Genomic DNA, 24,321 nt, shown 5'->3' with positions numbered 1-24,321 from the left:
GCTTGAACCACCAACCTTGCAGTTCAAACAACTTTGCAGTGTGACACATTAGCCCTCAGCGCCACACCAGGACTCAATTTCTTTACAAGTGGCTTTAAGTTCTTGCTACACTTTAAAGAAGCTCACATTGGAAATTATAAACAATATGTGGTTATAGTGATGTGTATAAGAAAGAAACAATAAATCCCTAATCAAGAAAAGCCTTGCCTCTGCAGTCAAACAAATGGCAAATGAAGGTTATTTTTTATTGTTGTAAATTTAAATAAAATATAGAAGGAAAGCATGTATCCTTATCTTTGATCAATGTATTTGATTAACTGACCAACCAGGGGCCCCGATAGTCTAGTCTTTCACACCAAGGATTGTCATATCCCTGGGATTTTTCCTAAACCGGTAATCCTAGACAGAATAGAGTCCATAATGCTTGTCTGTAAATAGTTTTCTCAGGCTTCTCCTTCCATGGAGACTTATGCCCTAGAGAGTGAAGGATAAAAGAGCAATGATAAAAGGTGGGGAGGAAAATAAATACTAGAAATTGGGGCATGAAAATATTCTATTCTGAATCTACACTGAGTAGTGATGAAAACCTTCCCGTTGTAAGAAGTCACACCATTGCTAGTGGTGTAGAGCTCATGTGATCATTCTTTTAAGATGTAATAAAAGAACTAGATTTAGTTTCACAAGCAATTTGATTAAGTCAATCAAGCAGAGAGGTAGTTCAGTGGACACAGCTGTTTGTATTTCAAGACCATGTCTGTTACTGAGTCACTTTACTTTGTACTTTTTATTCCAAGCCAAAGTACTGTGAAAAGGAATTTAAGGTAAAATGTTTGATTACTAGTCAAAGGGTTGGTGATTTGAGCCCACCCGGATGCCCATCAGAAGATAGGCTGGTGATCTGCTTTCTTGAAAACCTTATAGAATAGTTCTACTGTGCACACATGGGGTCACCATGCATCAGAAGCTATTCAAGGCTCACTACTAAAACCAGCAACAAACATTGTAGGTGATTTGCTTCGTCATTGAAAATACTGGCACTGTTTCTGAATGTTGGTTGAATTCTTTAAAAGGGAGATAGCTAGCATTCAGAGAGTGGTATCCAGAGAGTGGTAACTAGCCCTCAAGTAACACTCAGCAGATAGGCTTTGAGGCTTCCTACTTATTATTACCCTTGGAATGGGCCTCACCCATTCATCATCTTTACTCTCTATACTGAGGGTGGAGGTAGGAAGTAAGGAGACTAGACAGCATTGCAGAGGGGTTCAGAACACTGTGTAACTTGTGTAAACTGTGTAACTCTGGGTGTTGTTTCACTTCTCCAGACCTCCCACTATATATAATCCATGGAAATCTCATTGCACTCTGCCAAGTCCGTAGTAAACCCTGATTAAACTGTAACTATGATTATCATCCAAGGAACCCTGGTAGTGTAGTGGATTATAAGCTGGGCTGCTAACTGCAAGATCAGTAGTTCAAACCTATCACTTGTGTCTCGGGAGAAAGATGAGGCTTTTTGCTCCCATAAAGATTTACAACCTCGAAATCCTATTATTTATGAGTCAAGATCAACTCCACGGCACACAACTACCATCATCATTATCATCCAAGGAGCTCTGGAGCATGGTAGGTTATGAGTTGGACTGCTAAATGCCAGGTCAGAAGTTTGAATCTACCAACTGCTCCATGGGAGTGAAATGAGGCTTTCTGTTCCCGTAAAGATTTACAGCTTTAGGAACCCTATACAGGGATGTTATGAGTCAGAACCAACTCCTTGGCACAAAACCACCACCACCACCACTATTATTATTATCCTAATAATAAACCTCAAAAGATTATTCTCAAGATGTTCTAGATTATTAGAAGTTGGGCAGTGGCTTAGAGGTCATTTATTCAATACTCTCTCTTTGAAGATCATGAGGACCAGCAGGCTGAAGTCATATAACAGAGCTAAGACTAGGGCACAAGACTCTGTTCTGGTAAGCCACAAAGCTCTCAGATCTCATGGGAGAGGATAAATAATTAAGTAGTTTACTTGGATCAAGGGTGGAAAGAAAGGGCCAGAGAAGACTGACTCTGGATGGGCTGATGCTCTGGAGAGGCCTTTAGTGATTTCCAAAGAAGGTGTCTTCAGGAGGAAAGTGCTGCCAGTGGCTTGTGCCACTTAGTCTCATCAGAGAAAGTCAACAAGCAGATCACTGATGGGATTAAGTGTCCAGGCAGCTCTAGCTTCCCCCACCACCTGTCATGTCAAATTCTCATTTGGAGGGATCATGTCCAGTAAGCCTAGTGTGCTGAAGTTTCCTTGGTTGCAACTCAGCTTCCATCAGCAATGAGTGAAACGTAACAGCTGTTCTGAGAGTAAAGAAGCAGGGTAGTAAAACTAGGGCCAAGCCCAGCCCACCATCTGCTTTTCTATAAATAGAGCTTATTGAAACAGTCATTCATTTACCTATTGTCTATAGTTGCTTTTGTGATCATGGCAGAGCTAAGTAGTTGGAACAGAGACCTTCAGTCTAAAATATTTACTATCGCCAGCCATTGGTATAGAACATTTTATCAGCTGCTCAGGAGACAAAGACCCTCTCCAGCTTCTGGAAGAATCTGATTCCTTCAGGATGCTTTCATGCCCTGCTTGAGATTTAATTAATACAACTAAAAAGACACATATACTTAGATTTTTATTGTTAAAAAGTACTGTCGAGTTGGTTCGGACACAGAACGACCCTGTATAGGGTACCTGAGGAACAGCTGGTGAGTCTGAACTGCCGATACTGCGGTTCAAATGAACCTTGCGGTCCAGTGCATTATCCTGTAGCACCGCACCAGGACTCCGTATTAAGTGTGAACCTCTCAAAACTAAAACAGCATCAGAATGCCTTTGTTAATCCCTTTAAATTCAAATGTCATCTTTTCTTCAATGTGAATGTGAAAGACAATCATCCATCTCCTCTAAAGCTGGGTCTACCTCTGTCCTGCCTCATACTCTGGTGCAGAGAGGAGATGGAACCAGTTGAGAAGAAAGTAAATCCATTCTGTACCTTACCTGGATTTCGTAAAGAATTTGTGTATTATAAACCAAGCATTTGCCATGCATTATTTTGTTTATTCATTATAGCAACCTTATTAAGTAGTATGATCATCCCCATTTTACATATGGGATCAATGAAAGGTGAGTGTCCAGGTAAATTAGGTCACAGAGTGAGGGAGTGGCTGAGCTGAGATTTGGAACTGTTTGGCTCCATGTTGTCTGAAGCACATAGATGCAGTAAGTCAACCCCTGAAATGTCTGGCTACTGAAGTATAGTTGAAAATGGCTTACTTAACTCAGTCTATACAAAGGAGCTCTGGTAGTGTAGTGGTTACGAATCGGGCTGCTAACCTCAGGGTCAGCAGTTCGAAACTACCAGCTGTTCCATGGAAGAAAGATGAGGCTTTCTGCTCTGGTAAAGATGTACAGCCTCGGAAACCCTGTACAGGATTGCTATGAGTCAGAACCAACTCCACGGCACATAACAACAGCAACATACAAAGGAGAGATGTAAGTTATTGTCTCTAAGAGTTTGCACAGCAATTGGAAAGGAAGAGTTAAAACTATCCTTATTCACAGATGGCATGATCCTATACATAGAAAATCCCAGAGATACCACAAGGAAGTTACTGGAATTAATAGAAGAATTCAGTAAAGTGGCACAGTATAAAATCAACACACAAAAATCAGTTAGGTTCCTCTATACTAAGATAGAAAGCTTTGAAAAAGAAATAAATACTATTTACAATATCACCCCAAAGATAAAATACATTGGAATAAGCCTAACCAGGGATGGAAAGGACTTATACAAGGAAACCTGTAAAACACTACTGCAAGAAAGTAAATCAACTTAAATGTAAAAATATTCTATGCTCAGGGATTAATACTATGAAAATGTCAATACTACCAAAAGTTATCTAAAGCTATAGCACAATTCTGATCCAAATACTAATAACAGTGTTTAACGAAATGGAAACATTAATCTCCAACCTTATATGGAAAGGAAGGTGGCCTCCTAGTAGCTAAAACAATATTGAAGACCAACAACAAAGTAGAAGGTCTCTCACTTCCTGATCTCAAAAACGTATTATGCAGCCAGAGTAGTCAAAACAGCCTGATACTGGTACAACGACAGACATAAATAACACCGGAACAGAATTGAGAACCCAGAAGTCAATTCATCTATCTATGGACAAGTGATTGTTGACAAAGGGCCAAAGTCCATTCAATGGGGAAGAAACAATCTTTAAAGAATGGTGCTGGCAAAACTAGATAACCATATGCAGAAAAATTAACGAGGATGCATACATCATACCATATGCAAAAAACTAACTCAAAATGGCTTAAAAACTTAAATGTTAAAGGTAAAACTATAATGTTCCTGGAAGATAACATAAGGTCAAAGCCAGGAAACCTAATTTTGGGCATAAATAGCCTATCAAACAAGACTAAAAGTACACGAATGACCAAAGATAAATTAGATAACTGAGGTTTCCTAAAAATTAAATATCTATGCTCATCCAAAGACTTTCCCAAAAGAGTAAACAGAGAACCTACAGATTGGGGGAAATTTTTGGACAAAGACATATCCATCTCTAAAATAAATAGAAAACTTGAATAACTCAACAACAAAAAGACAAACAACCCAATTCTAAAAATGAGCAGAAGATATGAACAGACAATTTACCCATTAAAAAGATGCTCACTGCCCTTAAGTGGATTGCATCTCCTAGTGACCAGATAAGCCAGCTCCTTAAGGTTTTCAAGACAGAAACTGTACAGGAGCAGACAGCCTCATCCTTCTCCCACAGAGCAGCTATGGGTTTGAACCACGGCCTTGGGGGTAGCAACCCAAGGCTTAACCCACTGTGCTACCAGGCCTCCTTCTTTAGCCATTTGAGAGATGCAAATCAAAACCACAATGTGACACCATCTCACCCAGCAAAAATGACAATGATCAAAAAACCAGAAAACTGCAAATGCTGGTAAAATTGTGAGGGTATTGGAACTCTTTTACAATGCTAGTAGGAATGACAAATGGTACCACCACTATGGCAAACAGTGTGATCCTTCCTCAAAAAGCTAGAAATATAATCCCACTCCTAGATACATGAGGGGGTTTCCGAAAGTTTGTGGGAAAATTCCATTACCATTTAATTCTATTTTCCCATGAACTTTTTGAAGCCCTCTCATATATCCTAGAAATATTAGCAGTGACACAAATAGATGTACACACACCTACGTTCATTGCGGCATTATTCACAAGACAAAAAGATGGAAACCTAAGTGTTCATGACCAGACGAATGGATAAACAAATTGTGGTACATGCATACAATTGAATACTATGCAACTATATGGAGTGTGAGTGTGGCACTGTAGGATAAGCACTAGACTATTAACCACAAGGTCAGCAGTTCAAACTCACAAGCCACTCTTTGGAAACCCTATACAAGATCGCTATGAGTCAAAACTCGACAGTACACAACAACAAATAACAACATAAAGAATAATGAGGAGTCATGAAACATCTTATACTGTGTCTGAATCTGGAGTATATTATGCTGAGTGAAATAAGTCAATCACAATCTTGACTTTATAAAGTCAAGAATAGACATGCACACATAAACCAATCATCTTGATGATTACTAGCGATGGGAGGAAGATAGAGGGGAAATTACTTTCTAGATAATTGTTAAGTTCCATTGAGTCAGTTCCAGCCCATAGCAACCCTGTATAGGGTTTCCAAGGAGCAGCTGGTGAGCTTGAACCACCAACCTTGCAGTTCAAATGACTTTGCAGTCTGGCGTGTTAACCCACAGCGCCACACCAGGACTCCTAGAGAATAGACACTTGTGATTTTTGGTGCTGGGGAAGGCACTAGCCATTATGGGTGAAGTCTACACAACTTGTCCAGAGTAAATGAAGACACTAAAAAGTATGTGCGAATAAGGGACACTTCTAGTAAATATTCTCGCGTGGTCGGTTTGAACTGAAGGATCAGCAGTTCAAACTCACCAGCCACTCCTTGGAAACCCCATACAGAATCGTTGAGTTGGAACCGACTCAATGGCACTTAACAATAGTAACAACAATAGTTTTAAAACAGCAATAATAATAACCAATCAACGATGTGTGTGGTTACATAGGTTGACATGTATACATATATGTGTATAGGAACACACATGTGAGTACTGAGTATGCACATACACGTGTATGCCTGCAGAGGCACATGCACAAGGGTAAGTAAAAAAGTATTGATATGTGGTGGTGGTGGTGTGCCACTGAGTCAGTTTCAACTCATAGCGACCCCTGGATAGGGTTTCTGAGGCTGAAAATCATCGCGAGAGCAGAAAGCCTCATCTTTCTCTCATGGAGCATCTGGTAGATTCGAACTACTTACCTTATGGTTAGCAGCCCAACTCATAATCTACTACACTATGAGGGCTTCCGTTGCTACATACAGGGGGCAAAACTGTGAAAACTTCTTAGCTATAACCAAACACCTTTAGGAAATGAGTTGCTGGACCTGGGGGCTCAGGATTATAGTCTCAGGGAACACCATGGTCAATTGGCTAACACAGTACACAAAGACAATGCTCTATCTCCTACTTTGGTGGGTAGCAACTGGGGTCTTAAAACTTTTGAGCAGCCATATAATATGCAACTTTTCCTGTGCACAGGAAAGCAGAGAGATGAAAATCAAAGATACTTAGAATGTCCAATGGATTAATGGATCATGAGAACTTCAGTCTCCATGACCCTGAGACCAGAAGAACTAGATGGTGCCCAGCTACCACCACCAACTGCTCTGAAAGGGATCCCATTAGATGGTGCTGGATAGAGTGGGGGAAACCGTGGAACAAAACTCAAAATTATTTAAAAAAAAAAAAAGACCAGGCTTACTGGTTAGAAAAAGACTGAAAGAATTAGAGACTTGGTCACCATGGTTCAATATTCAGCCAAATAGTAGATAGGTCTATAGGAGGGACAACAACACTAAGTGCACACCATGGAATGGTCAATCATTCAAGATCAAATTCAGAAGGGTTGGGAAAGAAGGTAGAATAGAAACAAGAATCACAGAGAAGAGGGATAACTGATGTTTCATGGAAGGGGTTGCAATAATTGAAAAGCAATGATTTGTTAAATATGAAACTACTGATGATCTGCTCTGCAAACCTTTGCTCAATCCACAATAAAAAGTTTGTGTTTTTTAAGTGTGTCTCCATACAATAAGCACTGGACTTCGAACAACAAGGTTTGCAGTTCAAGCCCAGGCTACAGTTCCATGGGAGGAAAACAAGGCTTTCTGGTTTTAAAAGTCTTGGAAACCCTATACACAGTAATTATGAGTCAGAACTGGCTAGACAGTACTGAATAACAGCTATAACAATGACTATAAAACCATAGCATCCTTTATTAAACCAAAATATCAAAATGTGAAACTACTGTTTCTCGACACACCTCCCTCTCTAGGTCTATAGACTTCTTAAGGCAGTATTTTTCCATTTCAACCCTTCTGGGAAGAAATCTATGCTCTTCAATTTCTACCACATCAAAATGGAAGTTTTAGCATCCTGGAGAGACTCAAATCGTGTTCCTTTGAAATGTTCTTTGAGTTTGGGGAACAAAAAGAAATCTGAAGGGGTAAGATCTGAGCTGTAGGGTGGAACAGCCCTTGCTACCCTCAAGGAATCAGCAAGTGCATTGTGGTGATGGGAAAAAATTCTTCAGCCCAACTTTCCTGACCTTTTCCTTACCAATGAAGTTTTCAATTTTCTTAAAACTTCTTCATAATAATCCCCCATGATCATCCAGTGAATGATCTTTGAGAAATCTATCGATATTATCCATTTAGAATTTTGAAAAACCAAAAACACCTGCTACAACATTCTGAGCCTTGAATGTAAGTGGCCCAGCAGATTCCCTAGGAAGCCACTGCTTTGATTGTGCCTGGTTCTTGTGTCACTGGTTATGATTCATTCTATACAATCATCTTCATTGCTTCATTCTTGCTTATAAAACTGATGGAAAGATAAGCTCTTTGCGCTAGTGGATCTTCATACAACACTTTTTTTTTTTTAAAGTATCCTTTGTTTTGGTTTTTTTTTTTTTAAGGTACCCTAACCAGGAGTCCTTGTGTGGTGTTGTGGGTTAATGCGTCAGATTGCAAAGCCCTTTGAACTGCAAGGATGGCGATTCAAGCACACCAGCTGCTCCTTGGAAACCATATACAGGGTTGCTATGGGTCGGAACTGACTCAATGGCACTTTACAACAACAACAAGACTAAGACAAGTGTATTATTGAGAGAACTTATTTGTAGTCATCCACTAATAGTTTTGTTTGGAATAAACCTGTGTATATATGAACTGGAACCCTAGTAGCAATACTTTTTGACTTATTCTCATCTATACATGCTTACATGTGCAGCAAATATATATAAAACCACATAGGGGACACAGTTACGGATGCTACCAAGATATAACAATAGACTTTGTGGGATTGGTTTACTCAGTCTGAAAGCTTGGGACCATAGTCCCATGGGACAACTTGATCAACTAGCATAACATAATTCATCAAGAGAATGTTCTACATACCAGCTTGGTGAATAGCATCTGTGGTCTTAAAAGCTTGTGAATACAATAAGATAAAATGAACAGAAGAAAACAGTATCCATCTAAAGATATTAATGGGCATTTGCGTTTTTGTGGAGAGCCCTGGTGTGGTGCTGTAGGATAAGCATTCAATCTGAAAGTGGGTTTGAACCGCAAAGTCAGCCGTTCAAATTCACCAGCCGCTCCTAGGAAACTTGAAACAGGGTCGCTATGAGTCAGAACTGACTCTATGGCACTTAGCAACAATGTTGATAGAGAAGGAACAATTTGAGAAAGGAGGGTGAGAATGGTTACACAACTTGAAAAATGCAGTCAATTGAATTGTACATGTAGAAATTGTTCAGTGGGTGTATGTTCTTCCGTATGTATTCTCAACAACAAAAATAATAATAATTACTTTAATAAAAAAAAAAAAAAAAAGACGCCATAGATGGAGGCACTGATGATGACGTGGAAAGATGGAGCAGCTGAGGACTTTAGACCCAGAGAGGGAGAGGGGCTGTGTGCTGACAACGGGGTGGCAGGCTTGTAGGGTGTACCCTTTGGTTGGTTGATGATGCATGGCGGGGATTGTAACCATGGCAATGAAATGGCATACTATAGGATAAATGTAAAACTAATGTTCCCTGATGTAAACTATCACATAATTCACAAAAAAACATTTTTTAAAAAACAGAAAAGGAAAAAAAAAAAAAAAAGGCTTGTGAATAGCCATCTGAGATACAACTATTGTTCTCTGCATCTGAAGCAAAGGAGAGTGAAGGAAACTAAAGACTCAGGGGAGGAATTAATCCGCATGACTAAGGCCCATGAGCACCTCAGCATCTTCTAGTCTGAGGCCAAAAGAACTAGGTACTGCCTGCTTACTATTGCTGACTGTTCTGGCCAGGAATACTATATAAGGACCTGGTCAGATTGGGAGGGAAAAAATGTAGAACAAAACTCAAATTACTAAAAAAGATAAGACTTATTGGACCAATAGGGACTACAGAGCCCCTAAGACTATTGTCCTAATACCATTTGAACTTGGAACTGAAGCCACTCCCTGTGGTTATCTAATAGCCAAATAATAGATTGGCTTATAAAATAAACAATGTCACTCGTGAATACTGTGCTTCCTTAAGATAATCAAGTATATGAAACCAAATGGTCAACATTCACCCTGAAACAAAGATGAGATGCTAAGGAGGCACATGGAAGCTGGCTTAACAGAAACAGAACAAAAGGAATGGAAATAGTATGAATATTGACACATTGTGAAAAATGTAACCAATGTCATGGAACAAGCTGTATAAAAAGTGTCAAATGAGAACCTAATTTGCTATATGAACTTTAAAAACTATATTTTATTTTGTTTTAGGTTAAAGTTTGCACTGTAAAACACTATCCTGCAAAATGTTCATTGAAGAGGTGCAGTATGTTCAGAAAAAAACTGCATACATCATTATCCTCTTGGAAATAAATACATGATGCCAGTAGCAAGTTCTGGACTCTGAGAAAGTAATGAACCTATTCAACTCTGCTTAACTCACTGTTTCGTAAATATTTAATCCTAGAACCTTTTAATCTAATTTGTTGTTAACTGCTGTTGAGTCCATTCTGAATTTGTATAGGGTTTCCAATGAACTGCTGACTTCGCAGTTAGCAGTCCAGTGCCTATCCTACAGTGCCACAATTAACATCCCATAAAGTTAGTATGCTAAGGGATACGCTTTGGGAACTATTGAACTAAGTGAGGAGGAAGAGGATACTGCCAGTGGAAATTCTGTCCGAAGTATTAATACATGTAGTAATTCATTTAATCCTCACAAAAAACCTATGGCATAGATACTAGCATCATCTCTCCATAGAGATGAGAACACTGAGGTACAAAGAGGCTAAATAACTTGACCCAAGTCACAGAGCTAGTAAGTACTGGAGATTGTGAGCTCCTCAAACACAGAGAGCAGGCATCAATGTACCTTAGGGTACTCAGCATTTAACACATTTAACACAGTGCCTGGCACATGTTATGTACCCAGAAAGTGATAAATGTATTGCCAATCTTATGGAAATCCATAAAAAGAAATGGTGATTAAAATGTGTTGAGTAGCACGTTTGAGACCTTTAAGTTTTATTTACACAAGGCGGTACGCCCTCATAAATCAAGATTTCTATGTGTTCCAGACAAGAATATACTAGCTAATGTTTCCACTAGAAACCATTTTGTATAGTATAACTATTTTCACATTTTATTTAATGTATTCTACTTTAGACTAATGCAAAGATGATAGGAAAAGATCAGATAGTGCAGAGCCTATTAAGCCACAAGAAATAATATTTCATTTGAAGGTGCATTAAATTGGGCTTTTAGCACAACATAAAATATTCTGAAAGAGGCAATATCAGCTCGCTCCATAAGGAACCACCAATTGGTAGAATGGATGGATTTTTTTTTTAATGCAGTATAATAACAGCTATTGAGAATAGTCAATAGCAGCTTTTTAAAATATTGCAAATCTAAAAATACGTCAAGGTCAAAATTAGTAAGTAAAACACTGGTGGATTTTCAGAGTAGATTTGAGGGAGGCCAGGGAGCATTAAGGGGAAAAAATCCACACAGTTTCAGCTTCCTAAAAGGGAGAGAAGCAAGGGCAGCCTGAGAGGAGACTATGTATTTGTTTCCTGCAAAATAAAAAGGAAATTTTATGGTTAGTTCTTCAGGAGCTTCCAATGCAGTGATTAAATGGTATTATTTCTCCTCATAACTTTAACATAAAGTATTCCTGAATAATAATTATTACAATGATTAACAATTAACGAGGGCTTACTATGCTGTTTTAAGCATCTTGTGCATGTAGCCCTATTATTATTATTCCCATTTTACAGATGTGGGAATGCAGGCACAGAGGGGTAAAGTAATTTTTCCATGATCACTCAGCCAGTACAAGGTGAATGAGGGATTCAAAGTCCAGCAAGTTAGCTTCAGAAAACATGCTACATTGGATATAAGAGAAGGTTCATATATAGGAGCTTGAAAGAGGATATACCTTTCCTGCAAACACAGCTATGAGTGTGGTGGAGCATGTTGTTGCTGTTGTGAAGTGCCGTCAAGTCGGTTCTGACTCATAGTGACCCTGTATACTGTTTCCAAGGAGCAGCTGGTGAGCTTGAACCACCGACCTTGCAGTTCAAATGGCTTTGCAGTCTGATGCATTAACCCACAATGCCACACCAGGGCTGTGGTGGAGCATACAGCAGGCAAAATTATGAAAACTTCGTAGATATATTATCAACCATCTTAAGGCAATGAATTGCTGGGTCTGAGAACTCAGGACCATAGTCTCAAGGGACGCCATGGGCAATTGGCATAACATAGTCCACAAAGACAATGTTTTACATTCTAGTTTGGTGAGTAGCGTCTAGGATCTTAAAAGCTCATGAGTGGACATCTAAGATCCAGCTATTGGTCTCTCCATGGACAGAAAAAAGAAAAGTGATGAGAATTGAAGATGCTTGAAAACAATTATTCCAATGGACTGATGGAACATGTGAACATCAGTCTCTCTATGACTCTGAAACCAGAAGAACTAGATGTGCCCAGCTACCACTATCAACTGCTCTGAAAGGGATCACATTAGAAGGTGCTGGATAAAGTGGGAGAAAATGTGGAACAAAACTCAAAATTATTGAAAAAAAAAAAAAAGAATAGACTTGCAGAAAGAGACTGGAATCCGAGACTATGGCCCTTGAGCACCCTTCAGGTCTGGAAAGGTACTCACCCTCATGGCTCAATTTCAGCCAAGTAGAAAGGTACATAGTGTGGACAACAACATTAATAAAGTATGTTCACCATGGGATGGTCAATATTTACCTAAGGACAAAGTTGAGAAGGGATAGGATGGTGGGTGGAATGGCAATAGGAATCACAGGGAGGAAGTGGGATGACTCTTGTTGCATGAGGGGGATTACAATCATTGAAATGATTTGTTGAATGTTAAAACTGATGATCCTGTCTGTAAGACTTCACTCAATTCATATTAAGAAGGTTTTTAAAAAAAAAAAGAAGAAGAAAAAGATTCAAAGGTTCAAAAATACCCACAGGTCAGGAACACAAGATCATTTTCACGACCAACCAGGGAATGTCAGAAACTCATTGGGGGAACACCACAGGGCTCAGCATGACAATGTGGAGTTAAACATTTGCCAAATGCACAAGTGCTTCCCTGGTAGTTAGTTCAGTGATAAGTTTCCAGAGGTTGTTATGCATCTTGCCACTTAAAAACCCCATCAATTTAAGGATATGCATTAGTCATGACAGGGAAATTGCTGTCCTTCTACCCACCTCCACCACTGAGGTGTGCTGGGATTTCTAAAACCCTTAAAAACACACTTACAACCTGGCTGCACATCTGCCCCTCCAATATACAGTCCACCACTCATGAATATGTTTATGCCATTATGGTGCATCAGACCTAAAATATTCAGCAACTGCTGCATGTCCTGTAGTTTATACTCAGAAGAGTTCAAAGAAAATTTAAAAGTTTAAAAGTTTCTTTGAACAAAGCAAAGATTGGCTCCATGTTGATAGAATTTTACAATTAAGCGTTGTTATCAAAAAGGCCCAAAGGAGGAGCTTCTTCAGAGTCCAGCATAGAGCCATTAAGAGAAACAATGCATAAAGTAGTAACTGCGTCAAAATGAATACTAAATGTTATTTTCATAATCGTATTTTTTAATCAAAATGTCTGTTTCCTCTTCCTCTTTTTGTGGGTAACACTTAAGTCAGTTTAAACAACCAAAGAATTTACTTGCTGGGAGGGCTTAAGAAAAATAGTAACAAATGAAGAATACTTGAGTGCAAAAGGATGTTATTTAAAGCAAGGTGGATTTTAAACAGATGGGTCAATAAACTCAACTGGACATGAAAACAGAAACTGAAATTGTAATTTGCTATATTTGCGCAGATGCTAATTCTCATTCATAAGTTTTGCTTGTCTTGAAATTCAGAACAATTAAACAAAAACAGTTTCTCCTTTCTCAGTTGTACCTTACAAATCTTGTAGAGAACTTTTCTTTACTTCTGGAAGTTCACCATTAGGTATGGGTGAACAGTGTCAAAAAGTACGATGTATTAAGCAAACAGGCTAGAAGTTGCAGAGCTGATGTTAAAACGTAAATGTGCCTACTTACCTGGATGGCTCTGACATTGGAAACTGGCTGTTTCGACATATTCACCTGGTCTTAGCCCTAAAAAAAAAAACAAGGAAGAAACTGTTAGAGGTGGTGGCATTCAGATTCTCCATCTTGATATATTAGAATTTAACTCATGATTCCACTGGGCAGTCACCCCTTTCACTGGCCATATATTCTTTCATTCTCAGTTTCCAACTGAGACTCTCCTTGTTACATAGAGACTCTCCTTATTAATGCCTTAGGGAGAGGCAACACTAGAGCCCCCAGATAAATCATTCAGGAGGAGAAACGCTGAGATGCCTTGCCCCGATGCTAATGATAGGCAATCAGAAACTTGAAAGGCCCTATCATCTCCCTCCCTGCCCTTCTGACCCTGTGAGAGTTGCAAAGAGGTTGTAGGAAATCAAACACCGCTGGTCAGGCCTCGGAAGCTTTCTGTCCGAAACTGAACTTTTGATCTGAATTGGTTATTGCATGGACTGCTAGGGAGTCCACTGGGAGCACCTCCTCCTCAGCTTTGAACACCTGAAAAGCAATAGTCTGAGCCAGTGTCTTAGTCCTGCTGAGCTCCTTATTCCATGTGTGTGTGTTCTGCACAGCAAACCGAAGGGATGCTTTGATACAACTCGGTATCCTATGCGGCCTCAGAAAGGACCTTGCCCAGTGCGCAGGCTCAGTAAATACAGGCAGATGGCAAGCATCACCTGTCTTCTTTTCTTTTAACAAAACCGTCTCCAAAGGTAATAAGACTTGCATGGCCATGCCGGATCCCCAGGATCTGGAAGCACTTCGGTCCGAAACGACTTGCTTTCCCTTGCTTTCCATCTGTGAGATCAGAGGCGGTAACTACTGCACAATTGGAGGTATAGGCTACAGTTTACTGTGCCTGAGGTAATTCCACAGATACAAGCTTTTATAGCTCGGCCTATTAAACGTCATCAGGATCAAGTGAACACTTTAACATGCTGCTTTTTAAACCCAAACTGGTTTAGTTGAGGTTGGCTGAGTTCTTTGAGCTGATTGGTGAGAGTGTGTTAACTGGGGCGTAAATGCAATTCAAAAACGAGTCCCCCGCTCTAACATTGGACACTGGGTAGAAAGTAAGAGAGAATACATGGTTGGCATTTGCCACAAATCCTGTGTAACCTGGGCAATGTCACTCAACATTTCTAAGCCTGTTTCCTCGTCCTTCAATTATACCGATTTCACAGGTTGTGGTACCAATCAAAATGACCTCATATTCCTGGAAAAGGCCTGAGGACTATGAAGCACAACGCAAATATTTACTTATTGTCATTGCCCTCAGTGAGTGATCTGTAGCTTTAAGAAGATGATAAAGGCGGAGGTACCTATTGATGCGCCTCAAGTCTAATAAGGAGAAAAGAGCTGAGGAGAACTCTGAAAAACTTGAATCTGGAGCTCTTCAAAATCCTTGTACTATTACTGTGTAATATTACTGTGTGATAATTGGCAATAATTTGCATTTAGCTAAAAAAACAGAACTTTGCTATATGAAGTTAAACATACTTAAAAAAAAAAAAACAACTCTATAATTTGTACATATAATTGTTTGGAACCACAGACATGAAAACAACAGGAATTAAATTGTTTTCAACTGAATGTTTTAGTAATATATAGACAAAGCCTCCATGTATAAGGGTCTAGGTAGAATTCTTTTTAATAGGATTAAAAAATTGAAGAGCACCAACAAATTGAACCATCAGGGGTGAATTTTACTCTGTGTTTTGTTTCGGATAGACAGACGAACGTCCTTCCTGTAATGTCAAAGAGTCAATGAAGGATTTTTAATTTTTGTATCTAGGGCACATAGCTCAGTTCCAAAAGGAAAAGCTTGGTAGTTTAATTAATTTGAAATGTTTCTATTCCTCAAAATCTATGTAAAGTCATCCGAACAGTAATTCTCACAGGATTTTCAAGTATCTCCACATCTCGTATACTCGGTGTGTGTAACTAACGTCTAACTAATATCGCTTGTGTTATTGGTGTTAACTGCTGTCAAGTCAGTTCTGATGCATAGTGACCCTGTAGCCCACGGGCAGGGAACTGCAGCCCGTGGGGCTGTATGTTGTTGTTGTTGTTGTTAAGTGCCGTGGAGTTGGTTCTGACTCATAGCGACCCTGCACAGGGTTTCTGAGGCTGTAAATCTTTACAGGAGCAGAAAGCCTCATCTTTCTCCCGCGGAACAGCTGCTAGTTTCCAACTGCTGACCTTGAGGTTCGCAGCCCAATCCATAACCACTACGCTACCAGAGCTCCTTGTGGGCCGTATAAGGCCCTCGAAATAATTTGGTTTGGCCCTGTCAATGGACTCATAGCGACCCTGTACAGGGTTTCTGGGGAACAGCTGGTGAATTTGAACCACCTACCTTGCGGTTCCTAAGGTCAGTGGTTCGAAACTACCAGCCGCTCCGCGGGAGAAAGATGAGGCTTTCTACTCCTGTAGAGATTTACACCCTCGGAAACCCTGTACAGGGTCGCTATGGGTCGGAACCGACTCGACGGCACTTAACAACAACAACAACAACCTTGCGGTTCAAACCAACCTTGAGGTCAAATGCTTATTCTACAGCGTCACACCAGGACTCCAGCCACCACAATATTGTTGTTGTTATGAAGTGCCATCGAGTCGGTTCCGACCCATAGCGACCCTGAATAGGGTTTCCGAGGAGCAGCTGGTGAGCTTGAACCACCGGCCGACCTTGCAGTTCAAACGGCTTTGCAGTCTGTGACATTAACCCACAGAGCCACACCAGGACTCCACCATCACATTAGGGGTGAGTTCATTAAATGTTTGATCAAATATAGAAGGCTAATTTTTAAGTTGATAATTTTATATGGCCCGCGAATGATGTTATAAATTTGGGCAGTAAAAAGTTTCCCCATCCCTGCTATAGAGGCTTTCTGAGGATCAGCTGCTGGGTTTGAACCACCAACATTGTGGTTGGCAGTCCAGTGCTTACCCTACCAGGACCATATGCGGCTCCAATACCAGTTGGGAACTTTTTAAAAAGTTATTATTGTGCATAGATTTGAAACAATGGAATTAGGAAATTTTTGATGTTGTTATAATAGCAATCTGGAACATTCAAAAAAAAAAAAAAAAAGAAGGGACCATAAATGATTGTGTTGCTTATACTGCATTTAGTTTTGTAAAAAAAGAAGGTGATTTTGCTTTGTCGCAGACTTGATTGCACTAACTGCTGGATTACTTGGGTGTTGTTTTGTTTTTCGTACCTCTGACCCAAACAGTAATTATACCTCAGGCCTATTGTCTGTACAGTTTCTGACTGGCTGGCGTATGAATTCCTTCTTAACATATATGTTCATCTGTAATGGAAACATTTATAGAAAGTTGGTCAGATCCCAACTCTCATTGCTCACCAACAGATACCATTGGTGTCAATCAGTTCAGCAGCAGTTCTTGCTGTCCTCATTATTCGCAGAGAAATCAGGACAAAGCACACTGGTGAACAAAAATAGACAGTGTTTCCTGCCTGCTTCCCTGGTCCTCCGTTTACCCCTATTAGGGATGTAGAGTGTGGGATGCTCCTTCTTCCTTCAATGGCATGCTTCGTCCCAAGATAAAAAAGCAAGCTGTGCCTTAGACACACGACCCGTGCTTCCATCCAAAGAAGGGCTTTCTAAAGAACTCTATTACGGGGTCTTCTGAGTTCTTGCTAAAAGCTGGAAACATGAAAAGTTTGACAAGGCGTATATTGACTTTTACAAAGCCCATACTACAATGGAAATGCTTGCTAGCTTAGCACAACTGACTTTTCTTGGCAGTTCTGCAGGTCAGTGGGGACGTCTAATGGTCTATCTGCTGAGTCATGTTTCCTACAGCCCCACTATTTTTTGATTGGGCAGCACCTAATATCTGACTGCTAAATCAGACTCTTTCACTTACTAAAACGTTGTCAACATTAATGTCACTAATCTAATTAGGGATTCAGAAGTATAAATCGATATTTGGAGATAAGGGGCTTTGTGTTGGTTGGTTGGTTGAAAGGTCAAATAAATGAGTTAAGTTAAATCTCATAGGAAATTATCCTCTGTCCTGCAGTTAAAAATAATTCCTGAGAAGGGTGTAAAAAAATGTTCAGCTGTGTGAACTGGCTAACTCCTAATTCCCTCTGCCTTAAATATGTTGAGAAGGAAGAGATACTCCTCTTAGCCCTGTCATAGCCACAGAGGAAGAGTGCTGGGTATAGGGACACCTGGGACCAAAATGGAGCCTTTGACAACATAGTTCTAAAATATTATTCTATACATATGTATTTATACAGAAAACACGGATAGGAGTTTATTGTTGACACCAAGCCTGGTGCCCAGAGAAAGGAGTAAAAGTATTTTAAATGGACTGTGTAATAACTGATAATAATTTGCATTTAGGTAACCAATACAACTAGACTTATAGCTTTTCTTTGCCCCAAATTCTCCTGGTTATGTATAGGATTTACAGCTCAAATCAGTCTGCAGCTGACCAAACATAATGCTGACCAGCGCAGTTTCAGTGTCAAAGTTACTATATCTGAAGGGTAAAAATTGTCTTATTGTCCCTGTTAATGAAAAGAAAACTACTTTCAGCTCAATATTTTTGTTTGCTCTTCTTCCCTCCCTCACCCCCACCCCCTGGCAATTTATAAAACAGAATCAGCAACACCACCAGTGAACAGTAAATTTTCTAGGAAGTTACACCCACGGCTTACAAGCCTACAAAGTTTTAAGTAGTCACTTTAAGTTAGTTATCAAGAAAATTTCCTTTAGAAAACCCAGTTGGCAGAGCTGGGTCCCTCTGCTTACCTGCTTTATTTATTTGTTCACTGCCTAAGGAAAGTCCCAAGCAGCCAGGTGGAAGAATACAAGACTTCTTGAAGGGTGGAAGGGATGCCCGGTGTCCTCTGAGCTGCGGTCTCAATTCTGATGCTTTTCATGTGGCTGAAATAGCTCGAGTGCTCTGTGCCTCACTGAGTATTGAGAGCTGCTCCCGGCTCGGGGCTGGAAAGGGATCTCAGTTTAAGGCTAAGTGTTAGAGAGAATTCCTGTCATAGCTCACAGTTGTTCTTCCTAAATATAGAGTTTGATACAAGCCATACACTGACTGCCTCCAAAAGGTTTGACCGTGCTGAAAGCAGGGCTCAAATGTCAGCCAGGAGGTGGCTACGGTAGCTCACTGCCCTCCTAATCTTTCAGAAGATGCGGGCTGCATTTTCTCACAGATTCCGAAGGGGCATAGTGAAGTTGGAAAAGTTTCTATCTTTAGATGTATTACCTGGAGGCCAGGAGATGAGAGAGTGTTCAATAAGAACTGGAGGAGGCAGCATGGTGTAGCGCTTCTCAGCAGGGACCTGGACAGCAGGCTGGGTTGGAATCCTCCTTTGGGAACTTAGCTGTTAAAGTTCTTTCAAAGAAGCAGTCAATAAAATGATCACCAGATGATGGTACTTATACATTACGTTGAATTCTATGACATTGCCTTTTTGGAGGTCAACAATGGTAGACACCGACAGATGCAGATGGTTCCAGGCTCCAGAGTCCATGCTCAAAACCTCTACTGCCTCTACTGGTAGCAATGGTTTGGTCTCCAAAGAACATGAGACAACAGAACAAAATAACACAAAGAGGTTCAGGTCAGAGGCAGAACACGTTTAAACAGTGTACTGCTAACTCCTAAGGCTTCAGCATGCTCACTATTCCTTTGTCCTGTGAATTCAGAAACTGCTTTTCTGGTTGTGGCAAAATAGATACAACAAAACATTTGCCATTTTAACCATTTCTAAGTGTGCAATTCAGTGACATTCATCACATTCATCATGGTATGATGAAACCAAACCCTTTGGGAATGGATAATGTCATCACCACTATCCCTTCCCAAGGGGCTTCACCACCCCACACAGAACTCAGTGCCCCTTCAACTGTAACCCCCCCTCCCCTTTCCGCCCCCAGCACCTGGAAACCACTAATAAACTTTTCTTTCTATGACATGCTGTTATTCTTAACACTACTTTCATTATTTTTTATTCTTTCTACTTCTTCAGTTTGTGAAATTACATTTACACACAACCTTAAAATTACCGTTATCACTTTATCAGTTTAAAGCCCCCATTAAAAAAAAAAAAAGCACACTTTAATGTGAGAAATTTAACAGAAGAAGCCCCTGGCACACCCCAACATATAACCGGATTGGTGAGTGCCAATAAACTGGCATAAGGCAGAAGAGGAGTCCATGTTTGTATAGGGAGAATAGAGATAGGAGAAGAAATTGGGAAAAGAAATGAAGAGTGTTAAAGTGAAGAATGGGGAGCTCTAGGGTGCTGAGCATGAAGGAAGCAGCTTGAGACTTTGAAGCATATTTCAGTGGGGCAGGATGGGGGCTTGTTGGCATACACAATAACCTCTGAAGCCATTTCTACCTGCATTCCTTCATCCTTTCTGCATTACAGTGAAACAGCCATATAATAGTTAATAACACTTTACTATATAGCCCTTGTTTGGAGTCTTGGTGTGGTGCTGTAGGATAAAAACTGGTAATTATAGCATTCCTATTATATAGATCTTGGTATGGCACTGTGGGTTAATGTGCCAGACTACAAAACTGTTTGAAATGCAAGGTCTGTGGTTCAAGCTCACCAGATGCTCCCTAGAAACCCTATACAGGGTCGCTATGAGTCAGAATTGACTCGACAGCACTTAACAACAACAAATTATATAGGTCAGCGGTTCAAACCTATAAGCTATTCCAAGGAAACTCTCGGAACCAACTCCATGGCACTTAACAACAACATATAGAACTTCTTTAGCACTATCATTTGTATTATTTTACAGTCTTCCCAATGACCCTGTGGGTTGTTGTTAGGTGCCATTGACTCACTGCCTATTCCTGTGCCATCCTCACAATTGTTCTGTTTGAGCCTACCGATGCCACCACTGTGTCAATTCATCTCGTTGGAGGTCTTCCTCTTTTTCGTTGACTCTCCACTTTACCAAGCATGGTGTCCTTTTCCTGCTGAAAACATGTGCAAAGTACAACAGTTCAAGTCTCACCATCCTCGCCTCTAAGGTGTATTCTAGTCTTTCTTCCTCCATGACAGATTTGTTCGTTCTTCTGGCAGTCCGTAGTACTTTCAATATTCTTCTCCAACACCACAATTCAAATGCATTGATTCTTCTACGGTCTTCTTCATTCACGGTGCAACATTCACATGCATATGAGGAGACTGAAAATAACATGCCGTGAGTGTGGCCCAGCTTAGTCATCAAAGTCGCATCTTTGCTCTTGAACATTTTAAGAGATCTTGTGCAGCAGATCTGCTTAATGCAAAATGTCACTTCATTCCATGAGTGCTGATTGTGAATGCAAGCAAAATGAAGTTTTTGACAACTTCAATTTTTTTCCATTTATCATTATGTTATTTATTGGTCCAGTTGTGAGGATTTTTGTTTTCTTTACACTGAGGTGCAATTCATACTAAAGGCTGTATGTAATCTTTGATCTTCATTAGTAACTATTGTTAAGTCCTCTTCACTTCCAGCAATCAAGGTTGTGTCATCTGCATATTGCAGATTCCACGTTTTTCTTCATATAATCCAGCTTCTTGGGTTATGTGCTCAGCATACAGATTGAGTACGTATGGTAAAGGGTACAGCCCTGGCGCACACCTTTCCTGATTTTAAACCATTCAGTATCCCTTTATTCAGTTCAAACAACTGTCTCTTGATCTATCTATGTACAGGCTCCTCATGAACACAATTAAATGTTCTGGAATATTTATTCTTTGCAATGTTATCCATAGTTTAAGATGATCCACACAGCCAGATGCCTTTACAGAATCAATAAAGCAAAATTAAATCTCTTTCCGATATTCTCTGCTTTTAGCCAAAATTCATCTGACATCAGCAGGGAATATCCCTATTTGCATGTCTTCTTTCGAATCCAGCTTGGATTTCTGGCAGCTCCCTCTTAATGTACTGCTGCAACTATTTTTGAATTATCTTCAGCAAATTTTTACTTGCATGTGGTATGAATGATACTGTTAGATGATTTCCGCTTTCCATTTGGATCATCTTTCTTTGGAATGGGCACAAATATGTCTCTTCCAACTGGTTTTCAAGTAGCTATCTTCCAAATTTCTAGGCATAGACAAGTGAGCTCCTCCAGCACTGCATCAGTTTATTGAAACATTTCCATTGGTATTCCATCGATTCCTGGAGCCTGGTTTTTCACCAATGCCTTCAGTGCAGCTTAGACTTCTTCCTTCAATATCATCAGTTCTTAATCATATGCTATCTCTTCAAATTGTTGAACATCAACCATTTCTTTTTAGGGCAGTGACTCTGCGTATTCCTTCCATCTTCTTTTGATGCGTCCTGCATCATTTAATATTTTGCCCATAGACTCCTTCAAGCAAGTAGAGGCTGGAATTTTTTCTTCAGTTCTTTCAGCTTCATAAATGCTGAGCATGTTCTTCCCTTTGGGTTATCTAACTCCAGGTCTTTAAACATTTTATTATACTTGACTTTGTCTTCTCAAACTTCCATTTGAAATTTTATGTTCAGCTCTTTTAGTCCCTCATTTCTTCAGGGAATTATTCCCATCACAGTAAGTCAGTAAGTCAAGGTTAAGAGTATTAATTCAGAAGCATTTGGCCTTAGTGTTTGACTCTCAAATTTGTGCTCTTTCTTGTTATACTACATTGAGTAAAAGGAAGTGCATACATGCACACACATAAGCATATGTATCTATGGTACCAGTTAGAATGTGTTTGTTTTTGTTTTTGTCTTTTTAAAGTTTTTATTGTGAATTGGGTGATAGTTTACATGGGAGATAATCAGCTTTACATTCATCCTATCTTATTTCATTTCAGTGCAACAATTACAATCCCCTCCATGCATCATCAAACAACCAAAGGCTACACCCTGCAAGGCTGCCCCCGGCATCAGCATAATGTGTTTGATTTTAAGAACAGACAGCATAACTGACTTAGAAGTACCTTAACCAATAATGTTATTTAATTACCTCACAAACCTAGAAATCTAGAGGGCGATAGGCCTAAGTTGGTTCAGAAATTCTAAGAAGGCAAAACAAACAAACAAACTAGGATCTTTCCAGTTTTCTGTTCTGCCACTCTCAAGTCAGTGTCCCATTGTCATGCTTACCTCATGTTCCCAAGATGGCTGCCACAGCTCCAAGAATCAGACTCTCTCATTAACATCAAAACAAGAAGGAAAGAAGGAACAGTACTGATGGTGGGAAAGGGAGGCTTTCCTTTTCTTAGCCAAATGACATTTCCTTGACAGGAACCGGGTCTCATGGATAGAAAGGAGGCTTAAAAAAATGTATAAATAACAGAGGGAGAACAGAGTAGAAATGATTAGCTAAGATCAAACAGTCTTTCAGCAACTAAGAAGAGAGAGAACAGCAGTTAGACAAAACATGCACATGAGACAGCAGCTTTACAGCGAAAACTGTGCTTTCACACACATGTTAAGCAGTTGTTTTTATTTGCAGTATTTCCATTTTATAAATAACAAACACACTGAAAAAAGCCCTCACATGCCTAGGAAATGAAACTCTAGTCTCAGTCTTCAGGCTCCGATTCCCATGTGTTTCCTCCTTTTCTTCTGCATACAAGTCAACAAAGAGAGCTGGGCTGCTCCAACATTGTCCTGCCCACCACAGGCCCTCATGGATAAGACTCTTATCCCAAAACTCAAAAGCCAAACACCACTGCCATCGAGTGGACTAGACTCACAGCGACCCTCTAGGACAGCAAAACTGCTCCATGTGATTTCCAAAGCTGTCAATTGTTAGGGAAGAAGACTGCCACATGGTTCTCCTGCCTATTAGCAGTCAAGCACATTAACCACTTCACCCCCACAGCTTATTAAGATGCTTATGCAAACAACCAAACCCAAACCCACGGCCAACAAGCTGATTCTGAGACTAAACCTCATCTTTCTCCCATGAAGCAGCTGGTGGGTATGAACCACTGATCTTGCAGTTAGCCACCCAATGTATAACTCACAGCGTCACCAAGACACTTATCAGGATCCCCAAATAACAGGCTTCTTTGAGGTTCCTTTGTGATCAGTTCTCCTCTTCCACCATAGGTTTGCCTATAGTTTGGGCAATGATGAAAAGAATCATATTATGCCCAGAGAGTGTGGCCCTCATTTGCCCCCAAACAGAGCTAAGAAAAAAAGGCAGGAAAGCACAGTAAAGAAGGAGGAATGGAAACAGGGTAATCCAGGGAGAAAGTGGGAAGAATGACGTGACTTTTATTGTCAGGAAACGAAATGTGTATAAATTGTTGAATGGAAAACTAGTTTGCTCCGTAAACTTTCACACAAACAACAATTTAAAAAAACATTCTTTAGAGACTGAGTATACAGGCAGCCCTGGGTTTGTAACGTCCGACTTACAGAATTAAAAAATATAATATGAAAACTTTTAAATACATTAATAGATACTAAATTATAT

The 24,321-nt window shown here is 40.0% G+C and overlaps 1 protein-coding gene across 1 annotated transcript in view; it reads right to left on the bottom strand.

Moving 5' to 3' along the window:
* SMPX (small muscle protein, X-linked) overlaps positions 1 to 18,869 on the bottom strand; it is an 81,898-nt gene extending 63,029 nt beyond the window's left edge. The window contains exons 1-2 of the mRNA XM_006835577.1: positions 18,645 to 18,869; positions 13,819 to 13,875 (exon numbers count right to left, since the gene is read on the bottom strand). Coding sequence (XP_006835640.1) covers positions 13,819 to 13,857 — 39 coding nt within the window. The 5' untranslated portion in view covers positions 13,858 to 13,875; positions 18,645 to 18,869. The remainder of the gene's footprint in view (positions 1 to 13,818; positions 13,876 to 18,644) is intronic.
* Between the last annotated feature and the right edge of the window lie 5,452 nt (positions 18,870 to 24,321).

Source organism: Chrysochloris asiatica, unplaced genomic scaffold (genome assembly GCF_000296735.1).
Source record: "Chrysochloris asiatica unplaced genomic scaffold, ChrAsi1.0 scaffold00018, whole genome shotgun sequence".
Classification (NCBI taxonomy): Eukaryota; Metazoa; Chordata; class Mammalia; order Afrosoricida; family Chrysochloridae; genus Chrysochloris; species Chrysochloris asiatica.
This window is presented reverse-complemented; position numbering and strand designations above follow the sequence as displayed.